General features: G+C 37.9%; 1 protein-coding gene across 3 annotated transcripts in view; it reads left to right on the top strand.

Moving 5' to 3' along the window:
- LOC131149023 (uncharacterized) overlaps nt 1-22175 on the top strand; it is a 106512-nt gene that overhangs the window by 58353 nt on the left and 25984 nt on the right. For all 3 annotated transcript variants that reach the window (XM_058099059.1, XM_058099060.1, XM_058099061.1), the window contains 3 exons: nt 658-723; nt 21415-21492; nt 21604-21776. In XM_058099059.1, coding sequence (XP_057955042.1) covers nt 658-723; nt 21415-21492; nt 21604-21776 — 317 coding nt within the window. The remainder of the gene's footprint in view (nt 1-657; nt 724-21414; nt 21493-21603; nt 21777-22175) is intronic.

Raw genomic sequence — 22175 nt, forward strand, 5'->3', positions numbered from 1 at the left:
ATTGTGGCAGTTTGCTGCTTGCAGCTGGGGTCTCTGTGTGCAGTAGCCAAGAGGGGACTCTGAACTAGATTTTTTTTTTTTTTTTTAGTTTTGTTTTAGGTGGAAGCTCCCCACCCCCTGCCCCTTTTTATGATTTAAATACAAACATGCAAACCTGTGTCTGATGCTGGTTATAATTATAACATTTGAGTGTTGCTCAATGAACCTATCCTCAAGTTTGAGTGTTGTGTCCAAGAATCTCACCTAACATAATGTAGCTACTTTCTGGAATAATAGATCTGAAGACCTATCATATTTGATGTGTTTGAATGAATGTTCTATTTTGGCTGTCAACTTAGGATGTGTTTGGGATGCAGAATTGAATCTTTAGGAATGGGAAATGATTTGGATGTCAACGAATGAATAATTTTGTATTGTATATTTTAGGGGGTTTTTATGATTTAAAATGCCACTTTTGCCCATTCATTTTGATTAAATCTTCCATTTTCACATTTAGGCAGTATTAAAAATGATGCAGGTTGAATCACTGCTTTTGTTGACCTCCTCTATGCTATTGTGTTTTCATGCTCTTGATTTATTCACTCTCCATTTATTACCAAATTTTCCTCTCTCTCTCTCTCTCTCTCTCTCTCTAACTCCGAATTCTATTATTTTCAGTGATCCAGATAGTGCAAATGTAATAGCCACGGCAGGACATGAAGGCTTAAAGTTCTGGGATATACGGTACTTGTGATATTAATGCTTCAATGGTTCTTAACTATCTCTGGGAGAGTATGAACAACTCAATATATGGGCTGTGAGGGTTAATTATTGTGTTTATAACACAATCAATAATGAGACAACTCTGGAATGTGGATTGTTTATCAAAAGTACTGCACACTCTGCATTAAGGCAGCTGAGTCTAGGCATGTGAAAAAGTGCCAGAGCCCACAAATGAAGGGGATTATGGCCTTAGGGGTCAACAGAAACCCAGGCCTACTTCTGGCAGGCTGCATCAAAATATTTCTCACAGGCTTGATGCTCATTACTTTGAGGGAAAACCTGCTCAAAGCCACAAACATTTATGGGTCATTGAATTTGTTATTTCTGATGTTATTATCACTGACAATTACTTTTACTTCTGATATTATGTAGAAAGCCTTGAATCCTTTTCCCTATTGCATTTTGACACTGACATATTGAACCCCATGCTTTGCACCAGATGCTCACTAATAACTATGGGGAGTAGCAGGTTGAGAATAGATGGAGAAAAGTATTCAAAGAATATTCTAATAAAATATGAATCTCAGGATCTTTTAACAAAAAATGACAGGATCTTGGTGTATTTGGATTCCACAATCTAATGTTGATAACACGAGGATAAGGGAGATCTCTATCTGCTTGGCAAATCAATGGTCTACTACTGGTGTTGAATTTGAGATGCAATTTGTGTTTGTTGAAATTTGATACGTATTGTTGGCTCTCAATTTAACAGCTTAAGCTTTTAGGAAAGTGGTTGCTTAACATGGTATCAGAGCCATGGTCGCCATGACATCTTGGGTTCTAGTCTTGTTGCCCATGTTTTATAGTGTGGTAGTTAAAAATTATTGTATTCCCTGTAATGGGGGTCAATTTATCTTTTGTTCATCCTGCATGTGCAGGGAAATGTTGAAGCTTGATATACGTTGTTGGTCCACAACTTAACAGCTTAAGCATTTCAGTAAAGTAGTCCTCTTAACAGTGTTAATCTAGAAGGGGAAGTCCTGGCTGTTGGCTCTAGAGTTATGATGAATTTGTGATAACTCTCTTTGCAAGAGTTTGTTCATCCTGTTTGAGTTCTGGTCTGATAATGTAAGCATTGTATAGGCTGCATGAAAGCTAAAATACTGTGATTACTCTTTCAAGGAGCTGTTATTCATTGCACTGAATGTGGATTTATATGTTCCAATGGAATGGTTGATTTTTGGGGAAGGAGTGATGGTGTTAGAATTTGACTTCATAAATATCACAAATTAGAGTTCTGTCTAGGATTTTTAGTTCTATTTGTGACCATAATCATAGGACATATTTCTGTCTCGTGACATAGGTGTGAGCAGTTATTTAAGTTTTTCAAAACTTTCATTGCTCTGTATTCTCAAACTTAAAAGCTGTGGTCTATCTTTCTTCAAGGCAGTATAGGCTATTCTTGAAAACTTTATTTGGATTTTGTTTTGCATGATGTACTCAGAAGATTCAGGGTGTTCACTTGTCGGATAGAGTTTGTTTTTTGACAATTTAACATCCAAAATGACCTGTCAGTTATCTTGAACTGCCTTACTGAGTCTACCTGATTAACATCCTAAAACCACTAGAATCAGCTTGAGTAAAGTCAGTTAGATGATTAATGGATTAAGCAGTTATCCAATATTCAAGCTGTTTGGTGGATTGGGCGGGTCAGCAGGTTGAGACCGCAGCTGTTGTTGAAGGAGGTTGTGGAGAAACAATTTCAGTTTTCATTTTTAGACAAACTTATAAAAAGACTAGCTTACTTTTCAAATTTTCGAAATTTGTTCATCGATAAGTGGGCCAAGAATTGTGAAAGTGGACAAACAGTTTTATGTCACTTCTTTTGGCCAGGACGACGTAAACAAAGAAAAATCCAGGTTGCATAAGATCCCAGGAATGACTGAGCGGTCTCGTTTAACTGGAGGGGGGTTCAAGAGAGTTGGTCCTAAGTGAGATGGAGCCCAGGGGTTTGCTAAAGACTCAAGGGAAGGTGGAAGAAGGAAGTGCATACAGGGAAAGTCACAATAATATGATATTTTTGGGCAAGCGACAGATTGCAGAATCAGATTCATTTGAAAAACATGAATCTCACTTTCTGAAGGCACCAGTTGCTGACAAGATGGAATCTTGCTGTTTTCCGTCCAACAAGGGAGACTCACAGTCAGTATTGCAAGCAAAAGAAAAGCTTGATGCTGATCTCTCACATTATGGAGAGAGGGCGGCAGAAAAAAAAATTTAGTGTTTTCAGACATGGAAGCAGGGGTTAAAAGAGTGATTTCCTTCAAAATAGTGGAAAATACAGCAAAACTTTGTGGGGCCAAACAGAGATGCATTTTGCAAGAGTTTGACACTGAATTGGAAGACTGGTAGCTTTGGAAAAATCAGAGATTTCTGAATGCCTGGAATGTTATGGAGGTGAAAACTTGAGGCAGGAGGTTACCTCTTAGGAAACAGAGTATAGAATTACCTATTTAGGTCAATCGGCAAGTTAAAGAGATTGAAGGGGAGTAGATGGCTAAGAATGTCAAGTCAGTAATGGTATCACAGCAGCTGGAAAGAATTGCTTTAACCGTATCCTGAAAATGATCAAGCAGGTATTAATCTCATTAATTACAATTTTGATCACTTGAAAGTCGTAAATGCTGAGGGGCCTGTGCCTTCTAATACTGGCCTTGGGCTCATTTTTTCTCCTGTGGATAATTCTATTAGTTCTTCTTGTGATGTTTTTGGGGGGCAGGGGTTGGAAGGGAGATCTTCTCTTGGAGGACCCTTGTTTGTCTAGAATTAGCAAAGGTATTCTACCTATTCCTACCCAACCCATTCCTTAGAAAATTTATGCCTTAAGGAGGACTCTAATAGGAGGAAGAGTTGTGGATTTAGTTGTGAGGGTGGTGAGAGACGCACTAAAACCCCTCAGGGATGTAGGATTGGAGCTAGTAGATCCTACATGGAATTCGGTGAAGGTGGGCCTAAGTCATAGGACATATGAGAGGAGCAAAAAGAAAGTCCAGAAAGAGCTTAAAAATCTGGTTTCTTCGATTAATTATGAGTGCAGAAAATGGGCTAGTAAAGGGCGTAAGCGAGTTACATTATGAAGCATGTTAGTTGGAATGTTAGAGGACTAGGGGGATTTAGGAAGAGGAGTTTGATAAAGGAAGTCCTGGACAAATACTCATTAGATATTGTCCTTATCCAGGAGAGTAAACTAGAAGAGGTTAATTGGGGGAGTATTTGGGGGAGGGGGGATGCTGTAGGGAGTGGGAATTCTTACCCTTGTGCGGTTCTTCAGGTGGTACCTTAGTTATATGGGATTCTCAAAATATCTCCAAATTTGACAGTTTTTGGGTTTTTTCTCCCTTTCTATGTTATTTGAAGTGAGAGGGAGAGGTCAGTGGTGGGTATCCTTTGTGTAGAGGCCTACTAGACCAGCTCTTAGGAGTTCTTTTTGGGAGGAGCCGTGTTATGCTTTTGGTTTTTGCTCCCCTAGGTGGATTGTGGGAGATGATTATAATGTAATGAGATTTCTAGTGAGGAGCAAGGGGTTGTAAGAGTTACAGCTAGCATACCAAATTCTGATTTGTTTATCAAGGATTGTGGGTTAAGAGATATTTCGTTGGGGAATGCTTTGTTCACTTGGTCTATTAGGTGGGGGGGGGGGGGGGGGTGGGGCTAGAGTGGTGGATGGTAGACTAGATAGGTTTTTGTTTTGCAGCAGGTGGGAGGACGAATTTCTGAACCTTTCTCATAGTGTTCTCCCTAGGACTACATCTAACCATTTTCCAATTTTGTTGGAATCTAGAAAAAGGTGTCTTGGTGTCCTACGCCTTTTAGTTTTGAGAATATGTGGCTAGATCATGCGTCCTTCAAGCCTTTGGTTAGGGATTCTTAGGGAGAAGAACTGGAAAAGGGTTGGGGAGGATTTTGATTCATGAGAAAGTTGAAACACTTGAAGGAGAGGTTAAAAGTTTGGAATAAGGAGGTGTTTGGTGATGTCAAAATTAGAAAATCTAACATCTTGAGTGAGTTAACATCTCCAGATAGGAAAGAGTAGGATTGTAATCTTCAAGATAGTGAGGAGATTAGAAGATTTTCCTTGAAAAACGAGCTAGAAGAGGTTTCAAGAAATGAGGAGTTGGAGACAAAAAGAATAAATTCAGATGGGTTGAGTATGGTGACTAGAACTCTTCTTTCTTTCATAGGCTAGCTAATGGGAAAAGAAGTAAGAGTTTGATTGAGGAGTTAGATACATAGATATGAGGGTTGGGATAGGGTCTTATAACCAATGCTAGATTGCTTCTATTATCACAAATTTTTTCCAGAATTTGTATTTGGAGTAGGATCATTGTAGGCCGATGATAGAAGTCTTAGATTGGAACCTTATATTTGCTAATCAGATGTGTTGGTTAGAAAGACCTTTTTATGAGGAGGAAGTTAGGGGGATGGTTTTTGGGATGGAGAGGGATAAAGCTCCAAGACCAAATGGTTTTAACATTGTGTTCTTTCAAGATTGTTGGGAAATAGTAAAGGATTTTCTTTGAAAATGGAGTTCTTAGTGAGAGCATTAATTCCTCCTTTATAGCCTTAGAGCCAAAGAAGTCAAATTCTATTAAAGGGGTGGATTTTAGACCTATTAGTCTTGTCTCTAGTATGTATAAGATTATCACTAAAGTCTTAGCTAATAGGTCGAGTGTGGTGCTTGTTGATACCATCTTTAGCGCTTAAAGCGCATTTGGGGGGTGGGAGGAAGATAGTGGATGCTATTTTGATTGCTAATGAGGTAGTGGAGGATATTTGTAGGAATAAGTAGAGGGGTTTCATTTTTAAACTAGATTTTGAGAAAACTTACATGATAGAGTGAGTTGGAGTTTCTTGGATAGAGTTTTTGTGAGAAAGGGTTTTGGTGTGCATTTGCATCTTTGGATCAGGGGTTGTTTGTCTAATGTGTGGTTTTTGGTAATTGTGAATGGTGAGCCTAAATCTTGGTTTGGTGCTTCTAGGGGTATTAGACAAGGAGATCCTCTATCCCCTTTTTTGTTTGTCCTTGTAGTAGATTTTTTGAGTAGGATGGCGGATAGGGCGATGGAGAGGGGTTTGGTTAGAGGCCAAGAAGTGGGGAGAGAGGGTGTGTTGGTTTCTCATCTCCAATTTGCTGATGACACCATCTTTTTTTTAGATGATCAGTCTTTCTTTTAGGAGAATCTTGGGTATTCTTCATATTTTTGAGAGGGTGTCCAGGCTTAAACTTAATATGGGGAAGAGCAGTTTAGCGGCTATGAATGTCCTAGTCAAGCATGTTAGGGAGTGGGCTAATGAAGTCGGGTGTGGTATTATGGAATGGCCTTTGACTTACTTAGGTGTTCCTTTGTGGGGTAACCCTAAAGCGGCAGATTTTGGGAACCTGATAGTGGAAAGGGTGACCAAGAGATTAGATGGTTGGAAAGGAGCGCTCTTCTCTCATGGGGGTTGAATAACTTTGATTCAGACTTGTCTTGCTAGCATCCCATCATATTTCTTGTCTGTTTTTGAGATTCCAGAGGGGATTGCTAGCGAGCTTGAGAGAATTATGAGAGAGTTTTTGTAGTCTGCTTGGGGGGGTGGGGTGGGGAAGAGTAAAGGGACCATTTAGTGAGCTGACTAAGGTTTGTAGATCTAAAAGGGGGGTGGGGGGGTGGGGATGAGATTTGGGTCTTGGTAAGCTGGTTTCTAAAAACACTGCTCTTCTAGCTAAATGGCTATGACACTTCCCACTAGAAGAATCGTCCTTTGGCATAAAGTAATAAGAAGTAAGTTTGGGATGGATGAGAAAGGGTGGGATATCAATGCTAATTTAAGATGCTCTTTAGGGAGTCCATGAGCCCTTCACACTAAACTTGAGGTGAGAAGGGGTTCTCATATTCATTTTTGGAGAGTCCCTTGGCTGGGAAATGCACCATTTTCCACCTCTTTCCCTCGTCTCTTTTATCCAAGTTCTAAGCAAACTAAAGCCATTTCTTATTTTGTTGGTGACTTGAGCGGTCCTTTGGTTTTTCAGAATCTCCACTTTACGAGACCTCCTAACGATAGGGAGATGGTGGAATTGTCATATTTGTTATCTTTATTGGATGGGAGTAACCTTTCTTCAAAGAGGGAAATTTGTTTTTGGTCTTTGGACTAGTTAGGAGCGTTTTCTTGCAAATCTTTTATTTTGATTTTTTGATTTGTTCCAACTCTTCTTTCCTGCTCTATACTATTTGGAAGGCTAAGGTTCCCCCCAAAAATAAAGGCTTTCACTTGCTTGGTTGTGCTTAATAAGATACATACTAATAATTTTTTGCAAATTAGGAGACCTATGAAGGCTCTTTCTCCCGATGAATGCATGCTTTGTTATAAGAACTCTGAGACAACTTCTAACCTTCTTTTGCAATGTGAATCTTCTTGGGGTATATGGAATATGCTTTTTGGCGTCATGGGAGGAAGCTGGGTTTGTCCTCCTTTGGTGGAAGATGTTTTAGGTATATCCTTTGTAGGCATGGTAGAAGGAAGGATAGGACAACTTTAGAAGTGTGCTTTTTTTGCAGTATTATGGGGTTTTTGGATGGAACACAATACTCAAATATTTTCTGGGAAAAAATTAATTTAGATGCTGGTTTAGGAAAAAGTTTACTTGGCCTCGCTGTGGTGTCCGTTACGGATTTTGTAAGCTTCCAGGAGTGTCAAAGATATTGGAGGAACATGCTGACTTGATAATCTCTTTTCTCTTGGGTATTTTTATTTGTTTAGTTTTAGAATGTCTCAATTTGTCTTGAGAGATATCTCAATCTTACTCTTGTAAATTCTTTGTCTATTAATGATATCTTCTTTTGTTATTTAAAAAAAAATAGAAAAGTAATGATTTGTTTAGTTGCAGAAATAACATTCATTTTTTCATTTCTAGATTTCCAAATAATTACAAAATCTCACATTGCTTTCCTATTTTCCAAAAATTATATAAGAAATTAAAAATTTAGAAAACAATAAAAAGTGCCTTCCAACTTTCCTATACAAACTTAGAAAATTGGAAATGAGAAATAAAACTATTTTCCACTAGTGAATAGTGCCAAATTTTATTGTTTTCCATTTAAAAAAAAAAAAAAAATATTGCAAAAGTGAAAAGTAAGTTGAGTTTTTTGTAATTATTTGGAAAACTAAATATAAAGGAGAACTATTTTTCACACCTAAACACATCCTTAAGAGATAGTTTTGATCAAGGATTTTATTTGGGGAAAGGAAAATAAAAAGGAAATTCATTTTCCATTTATTTTCTCTCTATATCAAATGCTGTTAAAATTGTTATAATATAATTAAGAATTAAGAAAAATTAAATGTTAAGGATGTGTAAAATCAAATTTTTGTTCATTGATTATGTGCGCGTGTGTGTGTGTATTTCCTTCTCACATTCCTTGATAACCAAAAATGAAAAGCTGGAATCTATTTTCCTTTCCTTTTCTTAATAGCTACCAAGTTCTAAACATGTTGTAAATGTTTTCAGACCAGAAAAAAGTTTAAAATGTTCTCAATTGTAATAAAAATCCTACAAGATCTTCATATAAAAACAGAAGAATAAAAAGAACAAGACCTGGAAAAATGAACGAGGGGAAAAAAATTGTTATCTTTGTCTGAAAATGAAATAAAAAAACACTCAGGGACCAAGGACAATAACTTAGCAGGAAATAGAGAAGGCAAGAATAATGAGATCTATGTAGAACAAGAACCCATAGGAGATCCTACGCCCAATGAAAGAGGCATAGAATGCGCTGGCATCAAGAGGGACAGAGCTGCTTGGTGGAGGTGCAGTGATAAGGCAGTGGGACAGGTGCAATGATGGACACACAGCCATGGTAGTGCAGCCAGTGTCAGGTAGCCACAGCTGGGGTTGGGTTGGAGGCAGGTGAGTTGGGGAAGATGAAACAAATGACCTGAGTTTTTCGTTTTGATCTGGAAAGTGGTAAAAATTGGCACAGCAGAGAGCAATCTCTGCAAAATTGTTGCAATGAGTCAGTTTTCAGAAGCATGGATTTGTAGGAGACACAGGAGGTTTTCGTATTGATATTAGTTAGATCTACTGGCAAGGGAAAGTTAATATATGTGCAATTGTGTATGAATGGGATAAGCGATTCAATTTATGTTCCTTGGGGTTTGAAAGGGAACTATGAGAGACAGTTTGTGGAGGCTTTGAAACTGTTGCAGAGTGACAGAAAGCTAATTTCGAAGTTGATATATTGACTGAGATTTGGATTACACGATGGATGATGTAGTGAAAGTCTCGTGAATGCTCCCAATGTTGTTAATACTGTTGTATTTGGGCTAAATTCTATGATCCTTTTACAAGTGGCAAAGCCCAACAAAGAGTTACTAGTGTTAATGCCTATGCTAATCTTGTTCCTGCCAATGAAATTATTAATTTTTTTCCAGCCCAAGAAGCTTTCGAATTCCAAGATGTAAATAAAGCACATTTGAGCCAATCCAAATTGGTAAGAAGCCCAAGGGCAATGTTTTCGCATCCCTTGCGTTTGAAAACAAAACAATGATGATGGTGATGGAATTCTTCGACAGAAAGTATCAAATGATACTGGTTTGAGCAACAGTCGCCTACTGGACAAATGGATTCTCTGAGGAAAAAGGATGTTTGCACATATGAGGAGACTCTGGTCTTGGTGATTTCAGGAAGTGTCAAGTGAATCTTGTTGTAGTGGATGGTCAGATAATGGCAGTTATACAAAAGAATCCCTAGGACATTGCTTTGAAGATTGGTGGTTGTTCAGAAGTTAACTGTTTGGGTACAGAAGATGCTATTATGAGGACTATTCCAATGAGTATTGGAATGCATAAATTTTTATGGAAATAAGTGATTATGTTGAACAGAGCGGGGAAAAAGATTTTCTTACGGTAAATGGAGATGGGAGCCTTTCTCTTGAGTGTGATCTGGTTTTAGGCATGGGTTTTGGTGGTGACGGAGTTGTTAGGAAAGAAGCGAGATGAGTCAGAGTTTGGGTTTTTTTTTTATTGGACAAAACTTGTGTTTAGTATGTAAATAATTTGTATTTGTCTTTGGAGGGTGCTTTTAATGCATCAAAAACCCCTTATGTGAATTAGGACATGGTTTGCATTTTTTCTACTAATTGGGATAGGGGCTAATTTGTTGAGGGCTCTGGTCAGACTCATAGGAATCAAGATTATGGTATAAATGGTGATGGTATTTTTTTCACCAACACCCATTTATCTAGACAGTGGGTGAATGAAGAAAACATTGAGCCTCAATGATTTGTGGATAAAAAATGTGTTTGAATTTGGCTGTCTAAAGGTAATGAATTTAGGTTGAATATTTTTTTTCCCAACTGTGGGTGGGGGAGGAGGGCTGAGGGTTGGGAAGTGGATGAAGTAAGAGTGGGAAAAGTGAACTTTATAATTTGATGTGCCCCATTTGAAAGAATATTGAGCATGCAAAATTTACGAAAAAGAAATTCATGCTTACGAACTATAGATCCATTCATTTTTTTATTACAAAACTTGGGGGAGGGGGTGCGGGGTTGATCGTACCAACTTTTTGTTATACTTGGGGATTGGAGTCTTACTCCTGGTAGGGTTTGCTAAAGTATTCTTCATATTTTCAGTTTATTCCCTCTATCATGCATCTCATGCAATAAGCCTTTGTTTCCTTCTTAGTTATCTTTTATTGCTATCATGTGTATTTTTTAGATTCATTATAATGTAGTTATCAGAATAATGTTTCGGTTAGAGACCCTAGTCTTATTCCTACCTACATTTTACCCCATAAAGTGTGACCTTTTAGGTTCTTTCAAATTTAGTAATCGGGGTAATGTCTCAATTAATAGTTAGAGAGAAATCTGCGAAGTTTATGCTCCAATATTCTTAATATTTTCACTTTATTCTCTCTATTATGTATTTGATTCAATAGCCTCTATTTTCTTCTTAATTACATTTTACCCCTATTATTTTTTACCCCTTAGGTTCATTTGAATTGTTGGTAGTCAGACTAATATCTCAATTAGAACTTTCTCTATTTAGATTGAATTAGGTGACCTTCTAATTTTTGGAAAGGATGTTCTTTAGGATGTCCATTATCCATGAGTGACACCTTGCAAATTGTGGCAAAATCCACCTTCTAATTCAGTTATAGTCTCCATGTGATATATATCTATGTCAACTAATGCCCCTAAACATGACATTAAGGTATGGAACTACGGTTAAATCCCTAGATCATAGGCATTTCTTCTAACTATATGAATATGTCTCAATAAATGATCCAATAAATTTCTTTCTAATCCTCATTTCTCCCCTTAGCCAAGGACTTCTTAGAGTTGCATTATAATGACGCAATCTTTACTAATTATAGATCCCATGTTGTACACCCACTATATATATATATTTGAGTTAATCCAATCTATTGTAAACTTAGAATAACTGATGAGCAATAAAATTTCTTTAGGTATTCTTAATTTTGTCTCGCTGTTCTTATTTTTGTCGTGCTTAGCGTACTTGTTCTTAAAAAGCACCTTCGTGTTTGTCTTAGTGTTCCCTACACAAGTGACAATTAGTCACTCTAAGAAGGTAGGCATATCATAAGCTAGCATATCTAGATGCTCTATGCAAATTTGGCAATTATATAACTGGAGCATTTAAGAATTAATAACTATGCCTTACTAAAAGAAAAAAGGAATTAAGCACTATAGATTATATGTCTTGCATTCTTAACCTTTTTAAGAACTTATTTCTCAACTTAGATTCCTGCAAAATTGTTGGATGTTAGGGAATATCTGTTTTTGACATCGGGTTTTGATGACCCGTTTGGGTTATATTGTGTATAAACTCGTATTTGCACAGCGGGATCTAAATACAACAATCAATGAAGGACAAAAATAGAAAACACACGCAATATATCTGAAAGCAAGAATAATAACACGATTTATGTGGTTCGACAATGCCTACTTCCACGGGAGCAATCGGCAAAGGTTTTCACTATGCAAATGTCAAAGGAGACAATACAATACAATTCACAATGATCTTCTTTTTTCAATACACTAAGACAAGTGTATAAATAAAGTTTCCTTCAGAGGTTCCCCACCAAAACCCAGCCAACTTAATATTCATTTTCAAATTTTGAATTTAATCCTGCTGCCCAGAACAAAGTTGTCGACGGTTTTAGACAAAACTGAAATACTGCAACTGTTGAACTGCTGCACTCTGAATTCCATTCATGCTTTCCTTTTGAATGTGAGTCATAATTCACAACAAACTTCACCTTGGCAAACATACGCCCCTTAGGAGAAACCGAAAAACATAAACCCGATGCTCCACCTTGAACTTGGAACATTAGGTTGGGTCCGTCCCCCTTTTAGCACTTGGAGACATGAATCAAGTTCGAGCAATGCTTGAACTTTTCAGTAGTAATTGCTTTTGTCAAAATGTCCACTGTGTTTTCAGATGTGTGAACCTTCTCTAATACAAGTTCGCCTGAAGTAATCAATTCTCAGACCGTGTCGAACCTTGCATCAATATGCTTGGTTCTAGCATGGGACACTTGATTTTTAGCCAAGTAGATAGTGCTTTGATTGTCACAACGTAGCACAACCCCACTTTGCTGTATATCGAGCTCTTTGACCAAATTGGTAAGCCATAAGGCTTCTTTTGCAGCTTCGGCAACTGCCATGTATTTAGATTTTGTTGTAGACAATGCTACCAAGGATTGTACCATAGACCTCCAACATATAGGTCCTCCCACAAGGGTAAATACACAACCCGTTGTAGACCTTTTGTCATCCATATCCCCTGCATAATCAGCATCAACAAACCCTACAACTGATGGACTATCCTGTTGCTTATCGAACATGATGCCATAACTAGAAGTATCCCATAAGTATCTGAAAATCCATTTGACGACTTCCCAATGTTGTCTACCCGGATTAGAGAGAGACTTATTTACCATACTCACTGCATGTGCCAAGTCTAGTCTTGTATACATCATGACGTACATTAAACTCCCCATGGCGTTAGCATAGCGACCTTTGACCTGTCCTAGATATCATCATCCGTACTTGGGCATTCAACAGTAGACAATTTAAAGTGACTCGCTAGAGGTGTACATACCGGTTTAGCATCAACCATGTTGAACCTTTCCAACACCTTCTCCACATAACCACTTTGAGATAACCACAACCTCCCTGCATTTTTGTCCTATCGAATCTCCATCCCAAGTATCTTCTTGGCTAGACCAAGATCTTTCATGTCAAACTCTTTGTGCAACAGACTCTTTAATTGATTTACCTTAGTTAAATCCTTCGCAGCTATTAACATGTCATTGAAATACAGTAATAAAAAAATAAGAGAACCATAATCAAGCTTCTTCACATGCACGCAACAGTCATACTCACATCTTCTGTAGCCTATCCTGATCATATAGGAATCAAATCTTTTGTACCATTGCCTTGGAGACTGTTTTAGCCCGTAAAGAGATTTCTTCAATTTGCAAACTGAATGCTCTTGTCCTGGTTCACTGAATCCCTCCAGATGTACCATATAAATTTGTTCCTCTAAGTCACCATGAAGAAATGTCGTCTTCACATCCATTTGTTCCAAATGCAGATAATAATGAGCTACTAACCCCAACACTACCCTGATGGAAGTGTGTCGGACCACAGGTGAAAATATTTCATCATAATTTATTCCATTTTTCTGTGAGTACCCTTTTGCCACTAACCGTGCCTTGAATTTCTCTCATTCCTTTTCTGAAATTGCTTCCTTCTTCCTACATGGCAATTTGCAATCTATTGCCCGCTTCCCATTTTGAAGCTCCACCAACTCCCAAGTTTGATTTTTATGTAGCGATTCCATTTCCTCAATCATAGCACCCATCCACCTACATTTCTCTTGGCTGTGCACTGCCTAGTTGGATCATTGCAACTAGTAATGGAAGCATAAGATACTAACTCTTCAAATCCATACCTTGGCGGTGGTGTGATAGTGCATTTGGATCTCTGTATAGGAATATTGTCGACTTGCTGGTTTCCCGAGTTAGAACCCCTTGCAACCGGAGGACCAAGATCATTATCATTGCCCTGAGTTTCTAACTCCACCTGCACAACATGTTCGTCTTTGCTCTAGTTTTCAGGCTTTTGATTCTTTTCATCATCAACTTGAGTACGCTTCACCATAACTTTCTCATCAAAAACTACATCCCTACTGATCACCACCTTGTTTGCCATTGGATACTAGAGCTTGAACCCCTTCACACTCTTTTGTTATTCCAAAAAGATGCAGCGTCTAGACTTTGTGTCAAGCTTCGATCTCTCCTCACTAGATACGTGAACATAGGCTGGACAGCTGAATACTTTCAATCCGGAATAGTCTACTGCATTTCCCGTGCATACCTCTCCTTCTTCTTTCACATCTAAATGATGCGCTTAGTGATCGGTTTACCAAGAAACAAGCCATACTAACTGCCTCAATCCAGAAGTTCTTCGATAGCCCTGCATTAAGCCTAAGACACCAAGCTCTTTCAGCTAGAGTTCGGTTCATCCTTTTAGCCACACCGTTTTGCTAAGGTGTCCGGTGAACAGTGAAATGTCTCTTAATCCCTTGCTGCTCACAAAACTCCATGAACCTAGAATCAGCGTACTCGGTGCCATTGTATGACTTGAGGCATTTATTCTCCTCCCAGTCTGGTTTTCCACTTTAGCTTTCCACAATTTAAACCCGGCAAACGTATCAAACTTGTGCCACATGAAGTATACCTAGAATTTTCGTGAGTAGTCGTCAACAAAGCTCACAAAATAAATATGTCCTTCCCGTGATGCCACTTTAACAGGCCCCCAAGCATTAGAATGAATGTAATCAAGAATGCCTTCCGTTTTGTGAATAGTTGATTTAAATTGCGCCCTATATTGCTTTCCAAGAACACAAAATTTGCAAAAATTCAGCTTACATGTTTTCAAATCTTTCAAGAGTTTCTTCTTGTGATGTTCTTTCATACCATGTTCACCCATATGCCCAAGCCGCATATGTCTCAAAACGGTTTCATCAAATTCATAATCTATAGTTGTAGCTCCACCTATAACAGTAGTTCCCTGCAGTGTATAAATATTTCCATCTAACTTTTGCTCTTTCATCACTGTTAGATTACCTTTGCACACCTTCATAATCCCCCCTTCGGACTTATAATTGAACCCATTGCAATCCAAAGTGCCAAGTGAAATGAGACTCTTCTTTAGGTTCGGTATGTGTCTTACATTATTCAAGGTTCTCACAGCACCATCAAACATTTTATTAATTCTAGCACTTCCTATGCCAATGATTTTACAAGAGACATCATTGCTCATAAGAACTGAACCTGAATTTACCAACCTGTAAGTGCTGAACCACTCCTTATTTGAACTCATATAGTAAGAACATGTCGAGTCTAGAATCCATGAGTCCGTGAGGCGATCCAACCCCGATGAAACTAAAAGTACGTCACCATCACTGCAAATTGAATTTTCTTCTTGAACTGCATTTGCTGATTTTGAAGTTCCTTCATGCTTTTCAGCATTTCTTTTCTTCCAATCTTGACACTCCGGTTTAATGTGCCCCTTTTTACCACACTTGTAAGATCGGATATCCTTTTTCTTCTTGGATTGAGTTCAGGATTTTTGACTCGATCCATTTCTGAATTTTCCTTTCCCACAATTATGGTTACCTTTCACCACAAGTCCTTCTTCGTTTGAATTTTCATCACAGATTTTCATCCTTTGATGAAATCCCAACAAAGCACTTGTCACCTCTTCCAAGTTTAGGGTCTCTTTCCCCCATGTAAGAGTGGTAACTAAGTTCTCATATGTGTGAGTCGCGGGCAAGGAATTCAGTAGCATCAACGCCTTATCATCCTCTTCAAATTTCACATCAACCTACGTTAAATCACTTATGATTTGATTAAATGCATTGATGTGTTGGTTTAAGGTTGAACCATCCACCATCTTAAGCCAATAAAGACGCTACTTAAGAAATAATTTGTTAGCAAGGGATTTGGACATATACTGGCTTTCAAGCTTTTGCCAAACAACCGCAGAAGATTCTTCCTCCATGACGTGATAAAGCACTTTGTCGGCCAAACACAATCGTATTGTAGCAACAACCTTTCCCTCTAATTCTTTCCAATTAGCCTCATCCATACCTTTCGGTTGAATACCATATAAGGCCTTCACCATCCCTTGCTGCACAAGCAAATCTTTCACTCTCCTCTGCCATAAACCAAAGTTTCTGGTTCCATCAAATTTGACAAAGTCAAATTTTGCAGATGAAGTGCCCGATGCCATAACAACAAAGCTCTGATACCAATTGTTGTGTATAAACTCATATTTGCACAGCGGAATCTAAATACAACAATCAATGAAGGACAAATATAGAAAAAACATGCAGTATGTCTGAAGGCAAGAATAACAACGTGAAGATTTACATGGTTCGACAATGCCTACATCCACGGGAGCAATTGGAAAAGGTTTTCACTATGTAAATGTCAAAGGAGACAATACAATACAATTCACAATGATCTTCTTTTTTCAATACACTCAGACGAGTGTATAAATAAAGTTTCCTTTGGAGGGTTCCCCCCAAAACCCAACCAACTTCACGTTCATTTTCAAATTTTGAATTCAGTCTCACTGCCCAGAACAAAACCTTTGACGGGTTTAGAAAATTCGTCGACGGTTTCAGACAGAACTGAAATACTGCAACTTTGAACCGCTGTACTCTAAATTCCATTCATGCTTTCCTTTTGAATGTGAGCCATAATTCACAACAAGTTGCCAACGTTTGGTGACCATTTTGAAATCAAGCAAATATAGTGTATCAAACCATTGGTCCTTTAACTTGTCCTTTTTACTTTAGAAAACGGAGTTGCCACTTTATTTTAATTTTTGAAAAGGTAAAATAAAGGAAAGCCTTTAAAAGAGATTAGGTCCGGGAGTATAATTTTGAATAGGGAAGGTAACAGTTTAAATTCATTCTAATTAGAATTCAAAGTGTCAGTACCCTAAATCACTCATTCTGTTAGATGGTTACTATCCTTGTGTGTGTGTACAATCCCATTTTGAATGAACTTTTGAAAAAAAAAAAAAAAAACATTTGAAGATTTTTTTTTTTTTAAATGAAGAAATTAACTTTGAAAACTAGATGGTCGACCGCCCTTTGCATTTTCGCTTCCCCTTTTTGATTGTTCTTTTCAAAAAGTGTTCAACCCTTACCATTTTGAAAAGGCTTTGGTAGGACTTGTAGAAAGGACTAACTCATGAAGGTCCTTCTACTTTAATGCTTAATCAAAATGAACATACAACATATGCAAATTAACAAACAATGAAGAAGAAATGGAGAAGAGAGGAAGGAGGTGTTTTGGTTTTTTGTTTGGTATGATTGAATCTACAAAGCAGACTACTTACATATCCTCAAAATAGGAATCAAGCCATCTATAGTTTCCAAAAAACATTTTTAATTTGAGTTTAAAAGCTTTTTAAAGTTATTTATGAAAACATTTGATTTTGCTTGATTTTGTTTCTTTGGGAGGAAAACCATAAAACCCAACTTAAAATTCCTTGAGTTATCTTCTATTAAAGAGGCTTCTTAATTCATTCAATAACGGCATCATGAATGGTTAAAAGTTAAATTTTATAAAAGATGTTTTGGTTTATTTAAGGATAAAACCACAAAAACCATTTTGAAAAAGTGTGGGTTTTTGGAAGGAGAGTCACAAACCCCACTTGACTATCTTTTGAAAAGATTGGAGAGCTCCCAGATGTTGCTTCATGGATGTTTGACCCCAAATAATTTGAAAACTTTGCAACAATCATTGATATTTTGGAGAAAAATCATGCAAATCCATTTGTTTTGATGACAAAGTTTTTTTTTTTTTCTGTAGAGAAACCATGAAAACTCTAAAGACAGAATAAATCAACATTAATTACAGGTGCTCTACCATGTGTAGAAGCACTAACATACTTGAAATCCTAAAGGAAATCAAGTGAGAGTGCAAGCACTCTTTGGAGTTGGCGGTCGTCTGCTTGCAAGGGCTGGTTGACCGCCTGTAGCCAACAACTACATTTTCAAATGAAGGAGAGGCTGGGTGACTGCTTGCAATGGCCGTTTAAACACCTGAACATGAACTTCAATACAAACATGAATTTTTGAGATTCTAGTATGCTTTTTCCTATGCAACCATGATAGAAACATGTTCTACAACATCTGACATTCATTTTTGACATAAGAAAGTAAAGAAATCATGTGGTACAATTCATAACATTCAAGTAAACATGAACATGCTAAATTCAATCAAGTGTGTGGAAATGAACGAAGTTGTTAGCTTTGGTGTATTCCCAAGAGGGGGGGGGGGGGTTTGTGAATTGGAATTTTAAAATTTATCTCCTAGGTTAAACGAGATAGCCGTATAACACAACTTAGGGTCTTTCTAATCATACAACAATTGCGTAGAAAATGATATGCAGAAATTAAATCATGCGCAGCATTCACAATATAACATACACGTGCGGTAACTATAAAGTACGGAAATATAAACAGACACACGATATGTTATCGGGGTTTGGCCAATACTGCCTACGTCCCTGCCTCTAGCTCGCAAGCCCGAGGATTCCACTAATGCTCACTTAACGGGTGGAGCGGTACTGGTTACAACCAGGTCAATTAGCAGGACTGACCTCAACCTACACCTTACCAGGATGGTGCACCTAACTTTCCTAACCGGGTCAAAGCCAATCCAAGACTATTCAATAGGGCGAGTCTCCCTCTTCAGGCCCACGTCTGGAATACAACAGATGTAAAATTTTACGTACAAACGCTTCTTACATAAGCTGATATGTACCACTACGCATAATATAATCAATGCACCTCAATGATGTATGAACTATAAGCTTGGTGCTCTAATGTGTGCTAAACACTCAAATAAGTATAGATAATCAATCTAGATCAAGAGTGTATATCAAAGCAAAATTTGAAACACAGTATGTGAATATCACAAAATTAGATCAAGGTTTCAAATATGCTAAGCAAGATGATTCAAACAAACTTAACAAGATGTTCTCAATATACTAAGCACAAGGAGTGTTTGAATGCAAGCATTGAAAAATGATTTTGCACACAAAATATAGGCTTAGGTGTCTTGCAATGACAATGCAAGAACCACAACCTTTTAAGTCTTTCCACACAAGATTTATCAAATAAAATCAGTGGCAGAACTTTAAGCTTTACCCTCAATAATAAAATCAAACAATAAGCACAACAATGAGAGTATGAGTAAATGAGGATTAAGCACAAGCACTCTAAATATACTTACAACACTTGAAAGATCAAGGAAAATGAAGTTCTAGAGTGTTTGGGAGTAGTATAGGCTAAAATAGGATTTTTGATTTTGAGAGAATTTGGTTTTAATTATTTTTGCTAATCCTTGCTAATCTAAGCAAATGAACATGTATATATAGACAAGGGGAAATTTTTGACCGTTGGGGACTCAATGGGGATACTTAGAAAAGATTAAAACAAGTTTAGAAAAATTAACCCAGTTTATCCCTTTTAATTTTCGGTAAAAATTAATTTCATCCGAGAGATTCGGGTGCCCGGTTTGAGGTTCGGGTGCCCGAAGTCAGGTTCGGTTGGTTGAATAAAAGATAGAAACTTTCTGTCCGCGATTCGGGTGCCCGGGTCTAAGTTTGGTTGACCAAACTCATGTGTTCGGTTGCCCCAGGCCATTTTGAACGCTAAGTTCGGTCGCCCGGGATGGTGAAAAGGTGTCAGGTCAGGGATTCGGTCGCCCAAGGGCAATACGTTCATTACTGGTTCGGTCGCCCGAGTCTAGGTCAACTCGCTGACTTCCCAGCGGTTCGGGCGCCTGAGGTGTTTTGAACACCTAGGGTTTGGTTGCCCGACCTCTCACATATTTTGCTTCTTTAAGTCCAATTTTAAACCAATTGATTCCCCTGATTATGTAAGTGATATGGGGACTGTTTGTGCATTTGTTGGAGGACCTAAGGTCTTTTCTAAGGCCTTTTTAAGTATGCCAAAAAGACCTGGCGTCGGTCGACCGAAGGGTGATCTCTAAGGTTTCTCTAAGGTCTTAAGCTTATAGATGCTACATGCATGATATGCAGATTATTACAGACCTTTTCTTAATTAAAATTACAGACCCAAATAGAAAAATACAACGAATAAATATGTCGGGTCTTTGCTTCTCTTCAAGTCGCCGCATTCCATCAATATGATCCAGTTAATATAATCCTGCACACAAACTTGAAGGTCATCAAATACAAAGAGTATTTGTTATTATCAAAATCGGGAATGACCTATAAAGTCAACAGAAGTAAAGGGTTTGACACTGACCTCTTTGAAGAAAAACCCTTCGTAGATGAAGTGGAAGGTCCCCCACTTCAAATCGCACTCCCAAAGTCCCTTTCAAAAGAAGTGGATTGTAGTTTCTCATCTTTCTCTCCTTCAAATGGAAGTCCCCTTGAAACCCATGATTTGTCTTTAAAACGTCACCTTGGCCCCACTTGGACGTGCCCTAAAGTGTTCCATAGGAAGTCTTTTTATAAACCTTCAATGGAACGGAGGAAAAATCTCTTTTGAATTTGAATTTCTTCAAAGTTGAAAATAACTACCTATAATTACATATCATTAATTGTCAATGTCGGAAGTTGACATGTGACATCAATGGGACACGTTCTTGGCCTAAAATCTCCAACCAATCGCATGCGACTCAAAAGATTGAATAATGGCTGGACTGGTCGATTGCCTTTCGAGGCCGATTGACCGTCTGTAGGTGGCATCAACAGCTAGTTTTGGAGGGAAGGCTAGTTGACCGCTCTAAGGGACTAGTCGACTGCCCAGTGAAAAAGTTGTACTTTCCTTTATATTTCCTTGAATTTTTGTATCTTCATTTGGGTTAAAAGTTGTTAGGTCAAAAGGTGACTATTGACATCTCTCACACCATTAACTGTGACAGCATGGGTTCGAAGAAGGGTATCTTGAGCAGGTTGCTTTGGTTTTCTGTTTTTCGTTTTTATGTTCTCAGTTTTGAGGATGTGTTTTCTCCCTTTCTCTGTAAATAAAATTTCTTTATCACTTTATTATCTGGGTGAATTTCCTAGTTTCTACCATCAGTTTCTGTTTTTTAGTTTTGTTCCATTCCTATTTCCTCAATTTTCCCAAAAAATAAACTCCTGGTCTTCTTGCTGCTCAAAATTTTCAGCTACCTTTTCCATCTGTTCCAGTTCTTGTGATTGAATGGCAAACAAATACCATAATCGAAACTCTAAAATCCTTTATTTTTCCTATCCCTTGCCCAGTTAAGCCACATAGGCAGGTCATTCTCTAATCTGTTCCACATCAGTCTTGTAACTTGTTTGAATGCTAAATTAAAGTTGACATGTTATTGGCTTAAATACTGCCACTTTTTGGAAAATATTTAATTTTACATCAATTTTTACCTCCACTAGACTTAAGTTGATTTTCAAGGGCAAAAGAAAATACTGAGCTAGGAGTCCTCAGTTGAGAGTCAAAAAGGTGTATACAGATTACAGAGTATATACCTAATCCACAGGTTTTCTTGTTGTATAGCTTTATTACTTTCTGATTCTGAGTATGAACTCGTCTTGTTGCATGCAGTGATCCATTCCGACCCTTATGGGACCTCAATCCAGTCCGGAGGATCATATATAGTTTGGACTGGCTGCCAAATCCAAGGTACTATCTGATCTGTTCTAGGGGAGCAAAACACAAGTCAAGCTTCTATAATTGATTAGTCTCCCATCCACACCCAATCACTGTTCGTTTATTGGCTGTTTCTGTTACTAGGTGTGTTATTTTATCCTTTGATGATGGAACACTGAGGGTCCTCAGTTTGGCAAAGGCAGCATGTGATATCCCTGTTACAGGAAAACCTTTTGTTGGGACACAACAGCAAGGATTGAGCAGTTATTACTGCTCATCATTTTCTATTTGGAGTGTGCAAGTGTCCCGACGAACAGGTACCCTCTCTTTTATATGCTCTTGTCATTAAATTATTCATACTACTGCTTTGCAAAAATTGGCATATACAAGGCCGTGCAGTATACTGGTGCATGGTGTATTTTGTTTTCTAATTGTCTAGCAACCTCTGTTAATACTTCTCCTGTATTGAATCTGTCTCTGTCAAGGTTTAAACTGTTTGAACAGAAGTGCTTCAGTATGATCATCATTGTGATATAAATCATGATTCATATTTTTTGCTATTTTTTATTTGATAAGTGAGGAATTTTCTGGAGGAAGGGGCAAAAAGGAATAACATGATCAGGCGCAGAGTAATGATACGCAAAACTGTGAAAATTTGTAATATCTTCTGCTGTGCTGCAGTGGTTTCTAATCTGGACACAATTTTGCAAGCCCTT

This window comes from Malania oleifera, chromosome 2 (assembly GCF_029873635.1).
Source record: "Malania oleifera isolate guangnan ecotype guangnan chromosome 2, ASM2987363v1, whole genome shotgun sequence".
NCBI lineage: Eukaryota > Viridiplantae > Streptophyta > Magnoliopsida > Santalales > Ximeniaceae > Malania > Malania oleifera.